A 22906-nucleotide genomic window follows, 5' to 3' on the forward strand; every position below is an offset into this window, starting at 1 on the left:
AGGAAGGAAGAAGGAAGAAAGGAGGACAGGAAGTATGAAAGGAAGGACGGAAGAATGGATGGATGAATGGCAGGAAGGAAGGAAGGAAGGAAGGAAGGAAGGAAGGAAGGAAGGAAGGAAGGAAGGAAAGAAGGAAGGAAGGAAGAAAGGAAGGAAGGAAAGAAGAAAAGAAAGATGGAAGGAAAGAAGGAAGGGAGGAAGGAAGGAAGGTTGAAACGAAAGAAGAGAGTGAAGAAGTTAGAAAGGAATGAAGGAGAGAAGGTAGGAAGGAAAGAAGAGAAGGAAGGAAGGAGAGCAGGTAGGAAGGACGGAAGGCAGGAAGGTGGCTAGGGTTCATCTCTCCTGTAAAACCACTGATTACAGTAAACCTGTTCACAGAGTAAATAAAAGGATTAAATAAAGTGACGCCTCCCCCCTCCCCCGCAAGAAATCTCAGGGCTTTCTTAACCAGGGGGAAAAATAAAGCGCAATCTTTACCCAAGCAATACAAAAAGGCAGGAGGAGGACGTCTCAGAAGTATAAATGGTAGCCACTGCCCAGCAGTAACAGACATAAGGAAACCAAACATTCTCATGTTTCCATGGCACCCAGGGCTGGTCTGCAGGCCTGTGACAATAGTCTTCTTAAAGAGCCAGAGTCAGGGAGCAGGTCTTCAAGAGGTGAACTATTGCCCTGGCTGGTTTGGCTCAGTGGATAGAGCGTTGGCGTGGGGACTGAAGGTCCTGGTTTCTATTCTGGTCAAGGGCACATGCCTGGGTTGTGAGCTGGATCCCCAATGTGGGGCATGCAAGAGGCAGCCAATCCATGATTCTTTGTCATCATTGATGTTTCTCTCTCTTCCTTTATCTCTAAAATCAAGAAAAACATATTTTTTAATATATTTCATTGATTTTTTACAGAGAGGAAGAGAGAGGGATAGAGAGTTAGAAACATTGATGAGAGAGAAACATTGATCAGCTGCCTCTTGCACACCCCCTCCTGGGGATGTGCCCGCAACCAAGGTACATGCCCTTGACCGGAATCGAACCTGGGACCCTTGAGTCTGCAGGCCGACGCTCTATCCACTGAGCCAAACTGGTTTCGGCTAGACAAACATATTTTTTAAAAGCAAATATTATATAAAAGAAAGGAAGGATGGATGGATGGAAGGCAGGAAGGAAGGAAAAAAGAAAGGAAGCAGTGATGGATGGGAGGAAGGAAGGAAGGCAGGAAGGAGTGATGGATGAGAGGAAGTAAGAATGGAATAAAGGAAAGAAGAATGGCCGAAACCGGTTTGGCTCAGTGGATAGAGCATCAGTCTGCGGACTGAAAGGTCCCAGGTTCGATTCCGATCAAGGGCATGTACCTTGGTTGCGGGCACATCCCAGTAGGGGGTGTGCAAGAGGCAGCTAATCGATGTTTCTCTCTCATCGATGTTTCTAACTCTCTCTCCCTCTCCCCTTCCTCTGTAAAAAATCAATAAAATATATTTTTTTAAAAAAAGGAAGAATGGATGGAAGGGAGGATGGAGAAAGGATGGAAAAAAGAAAGGAATGATAGATGAATGGATGGGAGGAAGGAAGGAATGATGAAAAAGAAAGGAGGGAAGCAAGGATGGACGGAAAGGAAGGAAGAATGGAAGGAAGGGAAGGAAGGAAGTGAAGGAAGGAAGGAAGGAAGGAAGGAAGGAAGGAAGGAGAGAAATTTGGGAGGATGAAAGGGAGGTTAGAAAGATGGCAGGAAGAATGGAAGAAGGAAAAAAGGAAGGCAGGAAGTATGAAAGGAAGAATGGATGGATAAATGGCAGGAAGGGAGGAAGGAGAGAAGAAGGAAGGAAGGAAGGAAGGAAGGAAGGAAGGAAGGAAGGATTGGAAGGAAGGAAGGAAGGAAGGAAGGAAGGAAGGAAGGAAGGAAGGATGTGCGGGAGGCAGGTTGACCACAGGTTGAGAACCGCTGCTGTAGAGCCTAAGACCATCGGAAAACACAGATATTTACATTACGATTCATAACAGTAGCAAAATGACAGTTATGAAGTAGCAACGAAAATAATTTTATGGTTGTGGGGGTCACCACAACATGAGGAACAGTATTAAAGGGTCGCGGCATTAGAAAGGTTGAGAACCACTGCTCTAGAAGGTCAGCTTAGCAAAATCCCAATTCTGGGAGTTTGAAGACTCACGGGCGTGACCTTGCCAAGTTCTAAAAGCAGTGCCCCCAGCGGAGGACTGGCAGCATCCTGGTGAAAACGACCTACTTAAGTCACCAGAAGGGTGTTTAAGCCCCTAAATTCTTGCCAATGTTCGATCCCTGCAGGGCTTGCGGCAGGTGTCATTGAGGTCTGGAGAGAATGGCATGAAGAATGCTTTCTTTGCTGGCCGTGGGAGTCAGGGTGCTGCAGTAGGCATACTGTTCTTCATTTCTTTTACTATTTTGTTTTAGAAATATATCTTCTGTAACCCCCTGACACATCTGTGGGCCAGATGAAGGTCACATCCAGATCAGTTTAAATTCAAATAATTTTGCATCTATCTCAGGAAATTGGGTAATGAAAATAAAGGCGAGCTTCAGGAAAAACCTCCCTGAGCTTAGAGATCGCTATTAGAAGTGGCGTCTGATGAGGGAGCCTCGGGTCTGAATCTGGGGGCCCTTGAGTGCTCTCAGCTCTTCCCAGCATGCTGCTGCTTTCTGCCGGAAATGAAGAGTTCCACTTTCTTGGGGCTCAAAATCACTTCACAGGTGTTAAAGCACCAAAGCTTTGCTTTTTAGTTGCCAAGTGGAGACCACCCAGGCATGTGAGAACTGCTGGGGTCCAGCTTTTCAGATGTGGGATATTTGCATTCATTTTCCCCCCTTAGTTTGATGAAGTTAACCTGATATGGGATCTAAATATTGTTTCTCTGAGCTGTCAGGAGCAGCCACCATCCTGGCCTGGTTCAGGCGATGCCATCCTTGGGACACTGGAACCAGTGTCCCCTTATCCAGTCAGGTGTATGCGTGGGAAGATGGGCTGATGGAGTTCAGCTCAGTTATTTTTCGTTGTTATGGGCCCTGGAAACACAAAGCATTGATTCTTTACTTTCTATATCCTTAACCTGACCCAGACCCTGACCCTGACCCTGACCCCAAGTGAAGCACCAGTTCAAGACCCCATGGATTACTTAATTACTCAGAGAGCCTTCTAGGTCATGAAGAGAAATTGCTAGCCAGGTTTTCCGTCAAAATTTTTACAGCAAGCCCGGCTGGTGTGGCGCAGCGGTTGAGCGTTGACCCAGGAACCAAGAGTCACTGGTTCAATTCCCATTCAGGGCACATGCCCAGGTTGTGGGCTCGATCCCCAGTGAGGGGTGTGCAGGAGGCAGCCCATGTTTCTCATTGATGTTTCTGTCTCTCTATCCCTCTCCCTTCCTCTCTCTCTAAAAATCAATAAAAACATATTTTTAAAAAATTCACTTGAATTTTTTTAAGATGATAATCTATAATGAAGCATGATATATGCTTGCATTATAAACAAACCAGGTCCCGCCCCAGGGCCTGGAACATGAAAGAGTGCCTTCCCAGGCCAGTGGGACCACTAATATGCCTGGTCAAAACTGTAAACAAAAAAATACCATCCAGGTCCCAAAATACAATTGCCACCTTTCCACCTCCTCCATGCCCAGGACAATAGTAAATGAGTAAAAGCTCAGCCTACCACTTCAGAGAAGTTGTTAGTCTGTTTTCAGTGACATTTATCCATTATGGCATCATCCTCATGTTCACTTGGGGGCAGAAATGGTGACTTATTGCTACTGGGGCAAAATCTGAAATGCTCTTTAAATATTGCTAAAATACACTGAGTGGCCAGATTATTATGATCTCTGAATGCATAATAATCTGACCTCTCAAGTTATATCCTATATAATCCTATATAATAAAAAGCTAATATGCAAATTGCCCCCTCAACCAGGAGTTCAACCAGCAGGCAGGCTGGCCAACCACCCATGTCCCCTCCCCCTGGCCAGGCTGGCCGGACCCCACCCATGCACGAATTCATGCACTGGGCCTCTAAAATACACACACACACACACACACACACACACACACACACACACTGAGTGGCCAGATTATTATGCATTCAGAGATCATAATAATCTGGCCATCAGTGTAATAGTAGATGGTGTGATAGTGAGGCACAGCTATTAAACCAGCCCAATTCCCTCTTCATTTCTATCAGCTCCTGGTGTGAGGGCAGCCAGCAAGCTGGGAAGCATAGGTTCTTTGTTCTCTGTCTCACAATATGATCAAGTTTTGGCTTTTGTATTCACACAGGAATGACTTCTATTTGTCTTGATCCATCCTGGTCACAGGGTGGCCTTGTCTGATGTTGATGCTGGGCACGATATGAATGTTCAGCAGAACACCCAGACCAGCTCTGAGTAGCAGGCCAGCTCCTAGCCACAACAAATCCAAGCTGACAGGGCCACACTGTCAGGGGCTGCTTTTCTTTTTCTCAGTCTTTACCATGAAATAAAATACAGGTACAAATCCCTACACATGAAAAAAAGCATAGCTGAATGAAAAAAATTTTTTTGGTTAATACTCGCTTGAGGATATTTTTCCATTGATTTTTAAAGAGAGTGGAAGGGAGAGGGAGAGACAGAGAGAAACATCAATGTGAGAGAGACATATCAATTGGTTGCCTCCTGCACACACCCCGACCAGGGCCGGGGAACCTGCAACCAAGGTATGTGCCCTTGACTGGAATCGAACCCAGGACCCTTCAGTTCATGGGCCAACGCTTTATCCACTGAGCCAAACTGGCTAGGGCAGCTGAATGAATTTTTATAAATAAATACCCTTGTAATCACCATGCAGACCCAGAACTCTAGCTTTGCCAGCCACCCCAGAAGCTCTACAGGTCCCCCATCTCAGTCCTAGACCCCAAAGGAGCCGCTATACTGTCACAGTCATCACTTCCTTGTGTTTCTTTATCATTTTCTCACATGGCTCTCTCCCTAGACATTGTACTTTGGTCTTGCTCATTTTAAAAAACTTGATATGTCTTTTGAGTCTCTTTGAATCCATAGTTTCCCCTCTATTCTTTTCTTTCTTTAAAATAATTTATCTGTTGAAAAGTTAAGGCCAGTCAACCTATACAATTTTCAATATCTGGATTTTGCTATTTCCTCTTCTTGGGCAGTTCAACCTTGACCACTGTCCTCTTTATTTCCTTCCAGTGTCATCTGGATCCAGAGGTCTGAATGGACTCAAGTTCACTGTCTTTGGTAAGTCTTTAGGTGGTGTGTTCTTTACTCAAGAGGCATATTCCATCTCATTGTCTCCTAAGTAAATTCTCTAAGAAAAATGTGTGCTGCTTGCCCTGGGTGGTTAGGCTCAGTGGATAGAGTGTCAGCCTGCGGAGTGAAGGGTCCCGGGTTTGATTGCAGTCAAGGGCATATGCCCCAGTTGCGGGCTCAATCCCCAGTAGGGGGCGTGCAGGAGGCAGCCAATCAATGATTCTCATCATTGATGTTTCTCTCTCTCTCTCTCTCCCTCTTCCTTCCTCTCTGAAATCAATAAAAATATTTTAAGAAAAGAAAAAAAAATGTGCCCTAGCTCATTTGCCTCAGTGGATAGAGCACCGGCCTGTGGACTGAAGGGTCCCAGGTTCGATTCTGGTCAAGGGCACATGCCCGGGTTGCAGGCACATCCCCAGTGGGGGCCATGAGGAGGCAGCCGATCAATGATTCGCTCTCATCATTGATGTTTCTATCTCTCTCTCTTCCTCTCCCTTCCTCTCTGAAATCAATAAAAATATATTTAAAAAGAAATAAGAAAAACGTATGCTGTCTTTTCAGGTGTGAAACACTGACTTGAACAGCTCAACCCCAACCCCCCCCCCCCAAGGAGGCCAGCTGTGCTAGGCAATCCTGCCCGGAAGAAGCCCAGAAGGCACTGCTGAGGAAGGCTTCTGGAGCACAAAAGGTCAGGGACGGACCTGGGATGGAACTAGATGTCTCCTCCCCTTACATGTCTGTGAATAATTTCCCTTTCCCACTAGTTTGACATGCAGTGTGGAAGTGCCTGTCATTCGGAAACATTTAAAATAGAGGATGGTGACATCTGGCACCGATCACACTTCTTTGTGATATGGTGAACAATGCATGGTCTAGTACTGTGGTCAGCAAACTGCGGCTCGCGAGCCACATGCGGCTCTTTGGCCCCTTGAGTGTGGCTCTTCCACAAAATACCACGGCCTGGGCGAGTCTATTTTGAAGAAGTGGCGTTAGAAGAAGTTTAAGTTTAAAAAATGTGGCTCTCTTGCCCTAGCTGGTTTGGCTCAGTGGATAGAGTGTCGGCCTGCGGACGGAAGGGTCCCAGGTTCAATTCTGGTCAAGGGCACATGCCCGGGTTGTGGGCTTGATCCCCAGTGGGGGGCGTGCAGGAGGCAGCCGATCCATGACTCTCTCTCATCATTGATGTTTCTATCTCTCCCTCTCCCTTCCTCTCTGAAATAAATAAAACTATATAAAAAAATGTGGCTCTCAAAAGAAATTTCAGTCGTTGTCCTGTTGATATTTGGCTCTGTTGACGGATGAGTTTGCCGACCACTGGACTATTATAATGTAAGAGTTATGCATGCGAATTGCTATCACTGGAACGTAGGATTCTGTGCTTGCACCCACAATGCAGAAAGTACTCGGCTGTCGCTTCTTCACTGGTTCAATGAAATAAGTAAGGAAAATATAGCTCGGGGTGACGAAGTGACACTGTCACCATTGGTGACGGTGCCAGGCCCTCCACAATCAACAGAGCTTCGTGTCAGCTATTCTAAAAGGTAAAGAGCTCAACTAACAAAGAGACCATTCATCTCTTGCTCATGTGAACATATACTGTGACCCCTTTGCTGATCTCATTCCCGGTTTCAGTCATAGTCCCATCAGGAAAACAGAACTCGTAACAGTTCATTTAACAGAGTGAACTTACTATAAGGAGTTAGGTAAGCTGGTGTTGGAAGTTGGAAAACAGATAAAGGGAACGTGGAGATGGTAACTGCTGGAGGCAGCCAGGACCCCCAGGAAGGGAGAGGGAGAGAGAGCGAGAAACATCCATGATGAGAGAGAATCATTGATCGGCTGCCCCACACTGGGGATCAAGCCCGCAACCCAGGCATGTGCCCTTGACCGGAATCAAACTGGAGACCCTTCAGTCCACAGGCCGACGCTCTATCCCCTGAGCCACACCAGCTAGGGCAGCAGTGAGCGTCCTTTCCATACAGAGACCAGTGCATACCCTCTGGCCTGCTTCTAACACCGTGCTGCTCCTGCCTCTGTGCTTTTGGACAAAAGCCTCTGACCAAATGCCCTTGCCCACTTGGCAAATTCTTACTCAGCTTTGAGGTCCATCTCCCATGCCACCTCCTCCAGGAAGTCTCCTTGGGAAAGTCCAGGCTAAATCTGGGCTCTGTGATCACCGTCTCCCGTCACTCTGTTGTGAGAGTCTTTATCCGAGTCTATTACAATATTTGAGTCTTTTCTGGTATTTCCTCCACTAGACGGTGAACAACTTGAAGGCAGGCATTTGGTTTTCTTTCTGTATTCCCAGCTCCCAGCTTAGGGCCTGGCATATAGTAACCACTAATCCATGTTCTTTAATCATGGTAGCCAAAGATACATCATTGTTGTCTTTCATGCACATTGGATCTAGTTTTTAGTTGCTACCATCTGATTTGGAGGTTGAGGGGGTCCTGACTTTAAAATGTGGTCACAGCCCAATTGGTGTGGCTGAGTGGTTGAGCACTGACCTATGAACCAGGAGGTCATGGTTCGATTCCTGGTCAGGGCACATGCCCGGGTTGCAGGATCAATCCCCAGTGTGGGGCATGCAGGAGGCAGCCGATCCATGATTCCCTCTCATCACTGATGTTTCTCTCCCTCTCCCTCTTCCTTCCTCTCTGAAATCAATAAAATTATATTTTAAAAATAAAATAAAATGTGGTCACGATGGTTTACCACTGCTTGTGCTCTGGGTCAAGTTCCTAATTGGGCTTAAGCCCACCAGAGTTGCCACTGTCGGGCATTAAAGTGACTTAGTGAGCAAACCCAAATTTAGGATCTTGTATTGGTTTTTAGCCGTCACATAGCCCGGCTCCAGTGCACCTAGAAATCGTTATTGGCCAGCTCAGAATTCGTTCAGGCTCTCGCCTTGCCCTTGACCTACATTCCTCATCTGTAAGTAATTTACATTCACCTGGCGTTTTGTTTGGGGAAGGGAGCTGCATCGTCAAGGCAGCAAGGCGGCGGCCCCAGCCCTCAGCTGGAGCGGTCTGTCTCAGCAAATCCTCCCCGAGGGACCGGCCCTCACTGTCCTGAGTTCGGCTGGGGGTGAGTGCTGGCAGGCAGCCCCGTCTCCTGGCTCTCTGTGCTAGAAACAGGCTGGGAAAAAGCAAAAAAGTTTACTTGCAAAGGGGGAGCCTATAGCAAGAATGACAGGGATGGACAAGCTGGAGCACAGACACACTGAGTTTGAGTGATGCAGATCCGCAGGGACCGCAGCCTTAGGGACATAGGAAGTAGTACAGATGGGCTCAGATGGGTGGCTTCCAGCATTGTGAAGGCAGCTTTGAATACATCTGCATATGTTATAGGCTGAGGAAATTGGGGCCTCATTTCATAGTATATTATAACGGATCGCACAGGGGTGGAGAAGAAAATAAGTCCAGCTTCAAAGCAGATATTCATAGAATGCCATCCTCTTCTTCTCAAAGGAAATGCATGCACCATATAAAATACATATCACAGTAGTCGGGGAAAAGTCAGGAGTAAGGAAAGGGAATAGAACCAATAAGTAGATGTAGGGAGTGGTTATAGGGTTAAGCCTCGGACTGACCTGTTGGCAAAGCCGCAAACAAGTCCCAGCTTAGAGGGCGCAACCCTCTTAGCATAATTAAGCTTGACCTTATGACACTCCCTAGATCTTTCCTGGGTAGCTAATGGGCTGTGGGAGGGGCAGCAAGTGCTGCCAAAACAAGTGAAACTTACAAGAACATTGTAAATTACCTTGTTTACCTCTGGCTATAAAATACAGGCTCAGCTTGCAGTCTGGATCTGTTCTGTGGTCTCAGTCACACACAGAAGATCCACCTAGACCCAGCTTATCCTCTTTGTCTGTCTTTTCTTCATCCTTCGCCGAACCCTTGGCTGTGCTGGAGCAGCACAAGTAGGAACAAGGGTCGAGTCTTTATGGGCTGTTTATTCAGATGGCCGGCGATGTGAGAAGACAGTGGGTTATGTGCTCTAAAAAGGCGGTCTTACATTTGATCTCAGGCTGACTCTGTTTAGAAGGAGAAGAAAAGTAAAGGGTTTGGAATTCGGGAGAAAGTAGGTAAGGGGTTTGGAATGTGGGGGAAAAGGTTAATCAGATAAAAGCTACAGTCCGTGATTTTCCAAGCATTTCTTCATCTGCTGACCTGTGATTGTGTGTGTGTGCACGTGCATGTCCCATGATTCTTTATCTGTGTCCTGGGTGGTGGATGTTCTCTCCCTGAAGCACGATGGCTCAGATACCATCGTGGCTGTTTGCAGTCCTCCTGGGGCACAGAGGTCGAAATGCTAGTGCGTCTCCTGAAGTCAGGGCAGATCCAGTCGTACATCCCAGTCCTTGGGGCAATAGCGTTCTATGTGCATTAGTGACCAACCCTAGTAACTACAGATATAAAGCTAGAAATTTTAACTTCCTGAGTTCCCCATCACATGCAAGGCTAGGAAGAACCAGTGTGAGGAAGTGGGGTGACCGGGAGTGGCACCAGGGGACAGTCTCTCAGTTATCCAAAGAAGACATTGTCTGCTGGCTCAGACTGAGTGTGGGCCAGAGTTCCAGGATCTGGGGGGGAGGAGAGGAGCTTAACCAAATATTGGTTATCAAGCATTTTCTTCTGATTGATCAGTGGACACAAAACAGCTCAGTGAATAATTTTTAAGACAAAGAATGGGAATTTGGAGAGTCCGGGTCTGGCCTTACACTAGGTAAACAAGGGGATTATCTGTAAATCTTATCAGAGTCATTTGGGGAAAGGTGGTTCTATACCATTTCCAGGAATACAAAAAGCATGGGGCCTGGCCAGTGTGGCTCAGTGGTTGAGCGTCGACCTGTGAACCATGAGATCACAGTTCCATTCCTGGTCAGAGCACATGCTAGGGTTGCAGGCTTGATCCCCAGTAGGAGGCGTGCAGGAGGCAGCCAATTCATGATTCTCTCTCATCATTGATGTTTCTATCCCTCTCCTCTCCTCTCCTCTCCTCTCCTCTCCTCTCCTCTCCTCTCCTCTCCTCTCCTCTCCTCTCCTCTCCTCTCCTCTTCTCTCCCTTCCTCTCTGAAATCAATAAAAATATCCTATCTAATAAAGAGGGAATATGCTAATTGACCATCACTCCATCACAAAGATGGCTGCACCCACAGCTGAGGCCAAGTTCCCATATGGAGCCTTAATGAGCAATCAGCAGGGACCTGAGGCTACACCCTCCCCCGCCCCCGTGGGGCTTGACAGGGGACTTCAGGCCGCATCCCCCACCCAGCAGGGCTTGACAGGGGACCTCAGGCCACGCCCCCCACCTGGCAGGGCTTGACAGGGGACCTCAAGGTGCACTTCCCATCCTGGTGCTGGGCTAAAGGACCTCAGGTTGCTCCCCTCACCCCAGCACCAGGCCGGGGGACCTCAGGCCACGCCCCCCATCCAGCAGGGCTTGACAGGGGACCTCAGAATGCACCCCCCACCTGGTGGGGCTTGACAGGGGACCTCAGGCTGCACCCCCCACCTGGCAAGACTTGACAGGGGACCTCAAGGTGTGCTTCCCGTCCTGGTGCTGGGCTAGGGGACCTCAGGCTGCTTCCCCCACCCCAGCGCCAGGCTGGGGGACCTCAGGCCACACACCCCACCTGGTGGGGCTTGACAGGGGACTTCAGGCCACGCCCCCCACCCCAGAACCAGGCCGGGGGAACTCAGACCTCACCCCCCGCCCGGTGGGGCTTGATAGGGGACCTCAGGCCGTGCCCCCCACCCAGCAGGGCTTGACAGGGGACCTCAAGGTGCACCCCCAGTGCTGGGTCAGGGGAACTCAGGCTGTGCCCCTGCCCAGCAGGGCTTGAGGGAGTCCTGAAGCTGTGCCCCCCCTCCTGGTGTTGGGCCAGGGGACCTGAGGCTGCGCCCCCCCCCACCTGGTGGGGCTTGACGGGGAACCTCAGACCATACCCCCCACCCAGCGGGGCTTGACAGGGGATCTCAGGCCATGTCCCCCAACTGGCGGGGATTGATGGAGGACCTCAAGGCATGCCCCCCCACCCCAGTCTGGGCTGGGGGACCTCAGGCCACATCCCCCATCCTGGTGCCAGGCCAGGGGACCTGAGGCTACATTCCCTGCCTGGCAGGGCTTGACAAGTATGGGACTGGCCGGGTCTGGATCTAGTCCAATGGGGGAGGGGGGCCGGCTGGGTCTGGGTCTCACGCGATTTTGAGGTGCATGTTGGTGGGCAGGGACTTGACTCTGGGTCCCATGGTGTGCCCCAGACTCTGATAGGAGGAAGGTTTTCATATACATTTTACTAATTTTCTTTCATCTCTGACACTTCTATTATAGAGAAAGGGCAAATATCAATATTAAATTATTTCCTCTAATCCCCTTTTAATGTACACAAATTTCATGCACCAGGTCACTAGTATTAAAATAAATAAAAGAATTGAGATGAACTTTTTTTAAAAAATATATTTTATTGATTTTTTTACAGAGAGTAAGGGAGAGGGATAGAGAGCTAGAAACATTGATGAGAGAGAAACATCGATCAGCCGCCTTCTGCACACTCCCCACTGGGGATGTGCCTGCAACCAAGGTACATGCCCCTGACCAGAATCGAACCCAGGACCCTTCAGTCCGCAGGCCAATGCTCTATCCACTGAGCCAAACCGGTCAGGGCAGGATTAACTTTTTTAAAAAAGCATAGGGAGGTTTCTTTGTTTTTTAATTGAGGTGTAATTGACATGTAACTTTCTATTAGTTTCAGGTGGAGGACATGATTCAATATTTCTATATATTGTGAAATGATCACCACAGTATCAGTTTAATTTCTATCATCTTATAGTTACAAAAATTTTTTTTCTCGTGATGAGAACTTCTAAGACTTCCTGTCTCTGCAACTTTCACATACAGAATATACACTGAGTGGCCAGATTATTATGATCTCTGAACGCATAATAATCTGGCCACTCAGTGTATATCCTATATAATAAAAGGCTAATATGCAAATTGTCCCCTCAACCAGGAGTTCGACCAGCAGGCAGGCCGGCCAACCGCCCATGTCCCCTCCCCCTGGCCAGGCTGGCTGGACCCCACCCATGCGCGGATTCATGCACTGGGCCTCTAATACACACACACACACACACACACACACACACACACACACACTGAGTGACCAAGGGCGTGTGTTTTCATGGCATATTCTTTTGAATTCTATCCAAAAATAAACTAAACATTTAAACAGATCCTAACTTTTCAAATAAATGTTAAATGAATAAATAGAAAAGCACAGATTCCAGAAGCTCTTGGCCACGGTTTCGGGTTCTTCCCAAAGACTGGCTGTAGAAAGAAGTCGTGGACAGTGCTCACGGCAACTCCGCTGAAAGCGCAGAGAGGTTAGAAAGGTTTCCCGGGTTTTGATACCGAGGTTCCGCGTTTCGCTTCTAAGATACGAGGGGCGCTGTGTGGTCAAGCCGGCACCCCCACGCTGCAGAAACCTGCCCCCTCTCCGTGTGGGTTTCATTTCACAGGCAGGCATTGTGTTGCATCCCAGGGAACGCGCTGTTTTCTAATCTCTGCTTCTCAGGCAAACCTGAACAAATCCTGAAACAGGAGACAAACTCCAGCCCAAACATATGCAAATGGAGCCTTGCTATTCCATTGCTCTGCCCAAAGGGATCTTGCTTCTGTCACAGGGAGACCTTGGTTGGTAGGGGCCCCTGGGGACAGCGTGGCAGGGTTGGGGACTTGCTCTCACCCCTGGATCTGCTCTTTTTCTGCTCCACATTTTCAGCTTCAGCCAGGATCTGCTTCCTTCATCGGCCTGTCACTGCCCAGTCATATTCTGGCCCTGGCCTTTTGCCCTCCAGGGCCGTAGGCGAGGCTTACACGCCCAGAGATGCGGGCCTTCTGAGGACCCGGGCTGCACGGAGCATTTGCTAACTTGATCTGCCCCTTCTGAGCCCCAGAAGTTTGATTTCAATCGCAGAAGTTCACCAGTCCAATTCTAGTAATAATAATGGAAAGGGTTGTTTTACTAAAGGTATCATAATGACAGCAGAAAGGTTAGTCAAAATTTTCTTTTTTTAAAATATATTTTTATTGATTTCAGAGGGTAAGGGAGAGGGAGAGAGAGAGAGAGAGAGAGATAGAAACATCAATGACGAGAGAGAATATTGGATTGGCTGACTCCTGCACGCCCCACACTGGGGATTGAGCCCGCAACCTGGGCCTGTGCCCTGACCGGGAATCAAACCGTGATCTCCTGGTTCATAGGTCGATGCTCAACCACTGAGCCACACCAGCGGGGCTAGAAGTTTTTTTAACAACAAGAAAAAATAAATTAACTCATAATAAGCAACCAAACACTGAAAATGTGATTCTCCTTGGATTGTTTAGACATTTAGCTTTACCCCATTGATTGAATCCTATGCTTGGTTCGTTGCCATAGAAGCTAGATGGTGACATTCCTGATTGTCACCTCTAACTTGACTAACTACCATTTCTCTCTTCCAGTGTCTTTCTTTTTGCAATAATGTACAATCTCCAAGAGAAAGTAACCATTTGTAACATTACAATGCTCTTCCCACTTAAAAAAAACTTAAATATCCCTAATGGCTTTAAAAGATGATGGCTTTTTAAAGGGGAAAAGGCTGATATCAGAGAGGTACAACATTTCTTAAACCAACATATGGAAAGTATTACACGCCAAGAAGGGAAAGAATCCTGAATTACATCCAGGACAGCTCCCCGGTTATAATTATAAACACTTATGAAATCACTGATGTATAAGCGCAGCAATATGAAGCCATCGACTCTTAGCCAGAGACGAGCAAAGATTTTTTTTTCATTCCAAAGCTAATGATTTCTATTTGTAACACTCACAAACGGAAACCAGCATTCTCATTGCATTTCTTAATGAAAATGATTAATGGGCCATTTTTGGATGAATGAGCAGATTTCCTAGTATTCATTGGCAAGGAAAGTACAAAAGAGGGAAAATGTCCCTCAGCAAAGCATCTATGCACCTTTTCTCTCTGGCCTGACAAGCAAAAATTACATGAAAAATGGGTGTCAGACAACCATCTGTGTTAGACCTCATCTCAGCGCTCTTGAGGGGAGATTCTCCGGTATAACAAAGCTGAGAGATCCTAACCACTGTGACTAAATGGAGGCACAGCAAGCCCTGTGAGCAGAGGAGGATGCCTGTGTTCTGGAATAACACTCCTAGACATTGGAATATACGAGGCAGTGTTTATGAGGTTGCCAGTCCATGGTATGTAATAGGTACTACTGCTGTCGGAGGGTTTAGTAGAGAGTTAAAATCAGCAGCTCACCCTAGCTGGTTTGGCTCAGTGGATAGAGCATCGGCCTGCGACTGAAGGGTCCTGGGTTCGATTCCGGTCAAGGGCACATGCCCAAGTTGTGGGCCCGATCCCCAAAAGAGGGCATGCAGGAGGCAGCCGATCAATGATTCTCTCATCATTAATGTTTCTCTCTCTCTCTCCCTTCCTCTCTGAAATCAATAAAAATATATATTAAAAACAATTTTAAAAAATCAGCAGCTCTCTGCGTTGCACACTGAATTTACTATTGGTCCTGGCAAAATGAGTCACCTTTCCAAACCTACAGTCATTTCATCAGTGTTGCTTTTGTATTCTTCCCAGCTTCCACACTTTGTCTCTCTCAGAATTCTTCATTCTTTCCTACAGTTTTCTGTTCTCTTCCATAATTTGAATCCTTTCCCACATTTCTCAGTCTCTCCTAAATTCTCTCATCCCCCTCACAATTCTCCCTTCTCTCCCACAACCCTCCATTCTCTCCCACAATTCCCTGTATCTTCCAAAGTTCCCAATCCATCCCACAATTCCACGTCTCGCTCACAATGCTGTGCTCTCCCACAATTCCTGGTCTCTTCTACAGTTCTCCATGTTTTTCTACAATTTCTTGTTTTCCTTTATTTTTCTCTGTTCTTCCACACAATTCTATGATTTGATTTCATTTTCTTTCACAGTAATTCTATATTCTCTCACAATTCTCCATTCTCTCCCAGATTTCTTTCCACAATTCCCATTTCTCCCCAAATTCCCATTTCCCCCACAATTCCAGTTACTCTCAAAATTTTGTCTCTCCTACAATTTTGTTTCTCAGGAGAAGCTTCCCACAATTCTCCCTTCTCTTGGATAATTCTCCATTCTCTCCCACAATTCTCTGCTTCTCCCACAATTTTCCATTCTCTCCTACAACTCCCAGTTTCATCGTTGCCTGCCTCTCCCACAATGCTTGTGTGTTTTTTCTCCTTTGATACTTTCCCCTTAATTCCTACTGCCAGAACCCTAAAGACTTCATTTTTCATTTTTCTTTTTTAAAATATATTTTTATTGATTTCAGAGAGGAAGGGAGAGGGAGAGAGAGATGGAAACATCAAGGATAAGAGAGAATCATTGATTGGCTGCCTCCTGCACGCCCCCCACTGGGGATGGAGCCCGAAACCCGGGCCTGTGCCCTGACCGGTAATCGAACCGTGACCTCCTGGTTCATAGGTCCACACTCAACCACTGAGCCACACTGGCCAGCAAGACTTCATTTTTCAAACAAGGTCTAAGCTCTCCATACCTATGGATTATGGTCCCTGGACTCCAATTCTAGAAATGACACCTTGATGTGGTCTTCTTAGAGCTATTACTGCCTGTTAGACTTCAGGGTGAAATAATCTGTTCTGTGTTTCTCTAGAAGTAAAATGCAGGAAAAAAATCCTTAACTCTACAGCTCTAAACTCAAAACAGCATTTATACGATATATAATGTATAGGCCACTGTCAAAACCCATATTTTACTTAAAATACCAGTCCTGTCTGCCTTGGCCAACTCTAAGCTCCCTTAAAAAAACTTTTAAAGTCCCCAAAGTCTAGGACTATAACCTTTCTGCCACTATGAGTCTCTCTAAATATATATTTCTGGCGATTTAAACTCCAACAGCTCCCCTGAGCTGCTTTCAGCTGCTTAAATGATTGATTTTAAATGTCAACATTTATAATGCCCAGGGGCCTACATTTGCAAAACCTTTAATTGTATGTTTTGTATCATATACAACCCACTATAACACTTAAAAGTCACTTTAATATGACTTCCCTTTGTCTTATGCCTCACTCAAAAGTAGCAGAGCTGTGGGTCAGAACATTGTGGTTTGGGGCAAGTTGTTATCTGCTCATATACAATTTGCAAGATTTTCTACTTTCTAAAGATTGTTTTATAAAACGATTCATGAAAGGAGGGATAAAACAGGAACAAACACTTATCTGTATAGAACACAAAGAATGTATCTTCTTCCTTCCTTGTTTCCACAGCACCTTGAGTACTTCCGTTACCACTTATGCCATTAATTCTAATAATATATTTACATTTCTGTCACCCAGGGCAAGGGATTATATTTTATTCATCTTTATATCCCAATCAAACACAGTGTTTAGCACATGATTAGCACAGCGAATGTTGGTTAAAGGAATAAGTGTAAACCATGTATAAGAATTTTTTGAAAATAAGTGTATATGTAAAAAAGAAAGAAAAGAAAAAAAATTTGTTTTAGAAAGTTTTTCTATCTTTATTCTTTAAAAAGAGGGCTTAAAAATGTAGTTCCAATTTTATAGTCCACAGAACATCTCTCAACCAAACTTTCCCAAATTAAGTTGGAATGATTTTGAGTCAGAGTCTTTATATTTGTTTTTTTGTTCTATTTTTTATTAAGGTATTACATGTGTACATATCTTCCCATAGTCTTTATGTTTAAGGCCCGTCTAAACTCAGTTGCCTGGGTTTAGTTCTCACAAATCATTGTGTAGGCTTTATGTAGGAAAAAAGAAATAGACAAGCCTTGCAGGGTATGCTAAGTGATTATTACATTCAATTGTGAGCAGGAAAACAGCAAAGGATATTTACACGTGGAGCAGGAAGGAAGTGTACAGGATGGACTCAAGCCATACCTACTCCCAACAGAGACAAAAAGAAAAGCCCCTGATGACTGAGTGCCTTAAGTTGGAAACTTAAGAATTTGGTAAAAGTCAAGGGAGCTAACATTCAGACAGTGAGAGTTCATTCACGGCCAGGGGACTTTTCTATACAATAGTGACATTTAAAGGGTCATGGCCTCCCTTAAAAATCAGACGAAAGCCATATTGTTTCTCACCAGAACATACTTCCTTTCATATAAAACGTTATTTGCTGTTTCTGGTGGTGAACTTGACTCCAGCCCACCACCACCAGGCTATGAATCTGCTATGAAGAATGAAATCTGGACCTAGCTGGTTTAGCTCAGTGGATAGAGCATCAGCCCGCAGACTGAAGGGTCCCAGGTTCGATTCCGGTCAAGGGCACATACGTTGCTTGCAGGTTTCCCAACCCTAGTCAGGGTGCATGTAGGAGGCAACCAATCTATGTGTCTCACATTGATGTTTTTCTCTGTCTCTCCCTCTCCCTTCCACTCTCTCTAAAAATCAATGGAAAAATATCCTCAGGTGAGGATTACCCCCCCCCCCCCAAATGAAATCCGGTGGCAAAATTAATCTCTGGTGAGATCTGACTTAAAAATCCATGTTCTTTCTATTAGATTGATAGATAATCTTAGATGAGATAGTTAACTGCTCTATACCTCACATTCTTCATCTGTAAAATGGTGTGATAATACCTATCTTACAGGTGTTGTCTAGAGTAAATACTCTCTAGAAAATGTCTATCCCTTAGTAATCATCCACAAATGTCAATTTCTTTTTCTTCCTCGAGGAGAAAGTAGAGAGTTCTAAGAGCTGGCAAAGTCCAAGGCGGAAATGAATCAAGGTGTCATTTTTTTTCTTTTAATTTCACCTTAGTGATTCTCCCCAAGAGGTCAGACTCATTATGTTAAAGAAAACAAGTCATTCTAAAAACTACATGCTAGTTGTCCAGCCCAAGTCACCAGGGAGGAAAAAAACAACAGATAAACTGACTGGTAGACACATTTCCACCAAGTGGTCTCCATTGCCTGGCACAGGGCCTACCACTTCGTAGGTTCTAGTTCAACGTTTCGGCAAGAATGGAGGGAGAGTGTGTTATGTGTATATTTTCAGAAAGCACAAAAATATCCCATCACACCTGTTATACGCAGGGGGCTAAATGGAAATAGATTAGGAGAGCAAAATGTAGCCCTATAAAAGGTGTGGATGATTTTATGAGATTCCGATCAAAGACTGTTTTTCCTTTGGAGAACAGAGTAGGGTCCCCTAAAGAGAAGTTCTCTTCAAAGTCAGCAACACCAGGGTGATTATTAAAAACCCCTGCCTCTGCGTGGCAATTTGTATCCAATCTGGCAACACGTCATTTCCTGGTTCCTTCTCTGTTTCTCCAACTACCCGATGGCACTTTTGTCCCCCAGGAAGTAATAGGTGGGTTGGCCAAGGGGCATTTGACCTCCTCCGGAAGTTTCCTGTTGTAACGTTCATCACTTCCTTTAAGATTACAGAAGGGAAGCCGGCTCTGGAAAAAAAGACAGAGTAGAAACAGCATCAAAGTGCTGAAAACAAAAGTAGGACGTGACAGATCAAGGTTATGCAAGATGCTACTCTAACCCTTTATAACGCGGGGCTAAGAAAACAGGATGGCCCCATGTTTTAAGCCAGTGGTCGGCAAACTCATTAGTCAACAGAGCCAAATATCAACAGTACAACGATTGAAATTTCGAGAGCCAGATTTTTTAAACTTAAACTTCTAACGCCACTTCTTCAACATAGACTCGCCCAGGCCGTGGTATTTTGTGGAAGAGCCACACTCAAGGGGCCAAAGAGCCGCATGTGGCTTGCGAGCCGCAGTTTGCCGACCACGTTTTTTAAGCTGATTGTGTTTTATTAGAATTTTAAAAAAAATAATGGTGTATTTGGAAGAGGGAGTGATTTGGATCCGAATATTTAGGAAGAAGTGGCATGAGCACAACCATCATTTTCAATTCAACTGCTGGCCATTAGGTGGCAGCAATGTGATGCCCCGCCCATCTCCTCCCCGGCTGGACAGCACCAGTAGCTTGTCTGCATTCAGCATCTATGGGATATTCTTCTTCTCCTTCTCCTTCTCCTTCTCCTTCTCCTTCTCCTTCCTCCTTCCTCCTTCCTCCTTCCTCCTTCCTCCTTCTTCCTTCCTCCTTCCTCCTTCCCCTCCTTCCTCCTTTCCCTCCTTCCTCCTTCCCCTCCTTCCTCCTTCTTCTCCTTCCTCCTTCTTCTCCTTCCTCCTCCTCCTCCTCCTTCTTCTTCATTTTTATAGATTTCAGAGAAGAAGGGAGAGAGAAACATCAATGATGAGAGAGAGTCATTGATCACTGCTTCCTGCACGCCCCCTAGTGGGGATTGAGCCCACAAACCGGGCATGTGCCCTTGACCAGAATCAAACCAGTGACCTCTTGGTTCCTGGGTCGAAGCTCAACTGCTGAGCCACAATTGGCCGGGCTCTGCTCTCAGCGCAGCAGGCAGAAGTCCTTGGACCTGCACTCTGGTGGAAGCCTTCAGGCAATGACTGAACAGAGATGGTGTCTAAATACCCCAGCCCCCTGGCCTTTCAGGTGAGACCCAGGTTCTAGGCTGGCTTAAGGAGGTGCCTGGCAGCATGAAGCTGCAGTTGCCCCAATGATACCCTGATACACACCTACTATTGCTTACCTTCCCTCTCTGGACTCACCCCCTCTCCCCCTTCCAGGGCTCTGCTCCTCCAGAACAAACCGCCACCAATCCAGTCCTTTCCTCAGGGTCTGCTTGTGGGCAAACCCACACCAAGAGGAACTTTATATCCCACCTGCTTTAGGATGGTGGCAGGTATACAGTCCATACCTTATATTCTTTCCTTTCACTGTTAGTGTTTTCAGGAAATAAAACCAGCTATGGTTTGAAGAGTTCAAAGGGTTTGGGTAATGGTCTTGATGGGATCCTCTTGTTGCCTTATTCATGAAACTCATTTGACTTCTGAAGCTGCAAAGAAGTAAGAAGATGAGAAAGGGGAGCAGGTGTTCATGAAGATGATGCCTGTAAAGTGTCTAGGACAATGCCAGTCACTGTTGGCTATGAACAGCTCAATGGCCTAACTGGTGACTAACCAGGAATACTGAATCCATTAGGATGCCTACAAAGGTATGGCTTACACCAGTAAAGACAGCTATGGTGTGAATCAGGAAGCTGCAGCAAGAATCTTCCTCCCTTGCCGAAACCGGTTTGGCTCCGTGGATAGAGTGTCGGCCTGCGGACTCAAGGGTCCCAGGTTCGATTCCGGTCAAGGGCACGTACCTTGGTTGCGGGCACATCCCCAGTAGGGGTGTGCAAGAGGCAGCTGATCGATGTTTCTCTCTCATCGATGTTTCTAACTCTCTATCCCTCTCTCTTCCTCTCTGTAAAAAATCAATAAAATATATTTTAAAAAAATCTTCCTCCCCCAGCCTGTGTGGCTCAGTGGTTGAGTGTTGACCTGTGAACCAGGAGGTCATGTTTCGATTCCCGGTCAGGGCATATGCCCAGATTTCAGGCTCGATCCCCAGTAGGGGGTGTGCAGGAGGCAGCCAATCCATGATTCTCTCTCATCATTGATGTTTCTATCTCTCTCTCTCCCTCTCTCTTAACTCTCTGAAATCAATTTAAAAAGAAAAAAAAAGACAAAGGGTGTGGATGCAGGGAGGGGGTGAAGGAGGGACCATTGATTCATTCTACTATAACAAATTGTCAGAACAAAGAACATACTAAGTACCCAAGTGAATTCTCTGAACTCCTATAGCATTCGTGTTTCTGCCATTAATTTCTGCTGGTTACTACATTACTGTATCACCTGGCGGTCCCCTGTGAGTAAGCTGTCGCAGCTGAGTTTGGCAGGTCACTTGTCAAAGGAAGGGGTTGCACTTTGCAGCTGTAGCAGCCCATGCTGTGCAGTTTTTGAAGAAAACTCTGCAGCATGAAAGTCTAAACAGATATAGGATAGAAGCATCATTCGCAACTGGCATCCTTCGTTCCTGCTTTGACCTTTCAGGCAAATTCTTAAATCCCCCAGCGCAGGTATCACTGAAAGCTGCCCAGGTCTGAAATAGACGGCGACCCAGCTAGAGTGAAGTAAACTGAGTCGGGGTAAGTTTCTTGGTGAACTTAGCGCGGAGGATGCGCTTGGGGGGAGAGGGGGAGGGGGGCGCTGGAGGCGGGTCCCAGCCAGATGTGCATGGCCCTCCCCGCCCTCCCTTGCGCACCGACCCCTCTTCACCCTCAGAGGAGCCGCAGCGGTTGGCCAGGGCGCCCCCACCTCTCCAGAGCCCGCGAGCGCCCCCAACCACAGGGCCGCGCGGGCGAGGAGCGGAGACCCAGAGCTACCGAGGAGAGAGAGGAGGCTGCGCCGGGCCCCGCGCCCTCCCAGGGGGCAGGAGGAGGAGCGGCGGGCGACAGCTGCAGGCCTGGCGCGAAGATGCGGTCGCCCTGGGCCCTTGCGCTCCCGCTGCTGCTCCCCTGGGTGGCAGGTGGATTAGAGAACGCGGCCAGGTGAGTGGCTGGCGATCGCCCTGGCTTGAGCTCCCCACGGGGCCCCTACTCTTTGTCCCCCGTCCCTCCTGGCACCCCCCGCGGGTGTGTGCCTGCTGAGACGGGATTTAACAAGGATGCCAGTTCCTGAGCGGCCAGGGCTTCGCTCCAGCTCCCTTTGCATCCCAGGCGCCCCACCTGACCGCCTCCAGTGGGTTCCTGGAGGAGGGAGGCTCTGCGCGCACCCCGCACCCCGAGGGCGCGTACTGGCTTTGCGATCTGCTGGCAGCTGTGGGGCCGCGTGTGTGAGGGTCTGCCCGTGGGTAGGTAGCTTCTGTGCCTGTGTAGTTTTGTGTCTTCCACTCTCTCTAACCGGTACCAACGGATTGTCAGTCGCTAGTTTTGCTGGGGGAGAAGGGAAAGAAACTGGGAGGACTGGGACTAAGCGCTTACTGTTTGTGGGCCGAGCCCGCGGGGAAGGGGGTTCCCACGCAGTGGCTTTCTCGTTAGGGTTGATGAACTGGAAAGAAGGAACATGGGTGTGAATGAAACGGATTCATTCTTCTAGCTGTGGCAGTTCAGAATCCGAAGCTGTTTCTTTACTGCCCATAAAAGTTTTTCCAAGCCCTAAAACTTACTTTTGCAGAGATCAGCAGGGCCACTTAGGAAAGACACACTTATATAGTGCTCCCCGCAGGCCTGGCACTGTTCAAAACACCCATTTAAAGCCCCATAACGGCCCTAGCTGGTGTGGCTCAGTGGATAGCCCGTTGGCCTGGGGACTGAAGGGTCCCGGGTTCGATTCTGGTCAAGGGCACATGCTCTGGTTGTGGGCTCTATTCCCAGTGGGGGGGTGGGACGTGCAGGAGGCAGCTGATCAATGATTCTCTCTCTCTCATCATTGATGTTTCTATCTCTCCCTCTCCCTTCCTCTCTAAAATCAATAAAATATACTTCTTAAAATGAAATAAAGCCCCATAACTACTCTGTGTGGAGTTATCATCCCCCAGTTATAGAGGAGAAACATGAGGCACAGACGGGGGTAAATGCACAAGGAGGCACAGCCAGTAAGACCCAGGCGGTCTGGCCCAGAGTCCCTGCGCCCCAGGGCAGCCTTTTGGGGATCACTCACTGGAAACGGGTTCCCGGTTCCCTGGCTGTGACG

At 47.2% G+C, this 22906-nt stretch overlaps 1 protein-coding gene across 1 annotated transcript in view; it reads left to right on the forward strand.

Moving 5' to 3' along the window:
* Nucleotides 1–21688: 21688 nt before the first annotated feature.
* The window catches only part of EGFL6 (EGF like domain multiple 6), a gene marked incomplete at both ends in the record, with an annotated part of 34031 nt that continues 32813 nt past the window's right edge, over nt 21689–22906 (forward strand). Inside the window, one exon of the mRNA XM_079765650.1 lies at nt 21689–21762. Within this exon, the coding sequence (XP_079621776.1) occupies nt 21689–21762 (74 nt within the window). The remainder of the gene's footprint in view (nt 21763–22906) is intronic.

The sequence above is a fragment of the Cnephaeus nilssonii genome (genome assembly GCF_951640355.1).
Source record: "Cnephaeus nilssonii genome assembly, chromosome: X".
Classification (NCBI taxonomy): Eukaryota; Metazoa; Chordata; class Mammalia; order Chiroptera; family Vespertilionidae; genus Cnephaeus; species Cnephaeus nilssonii.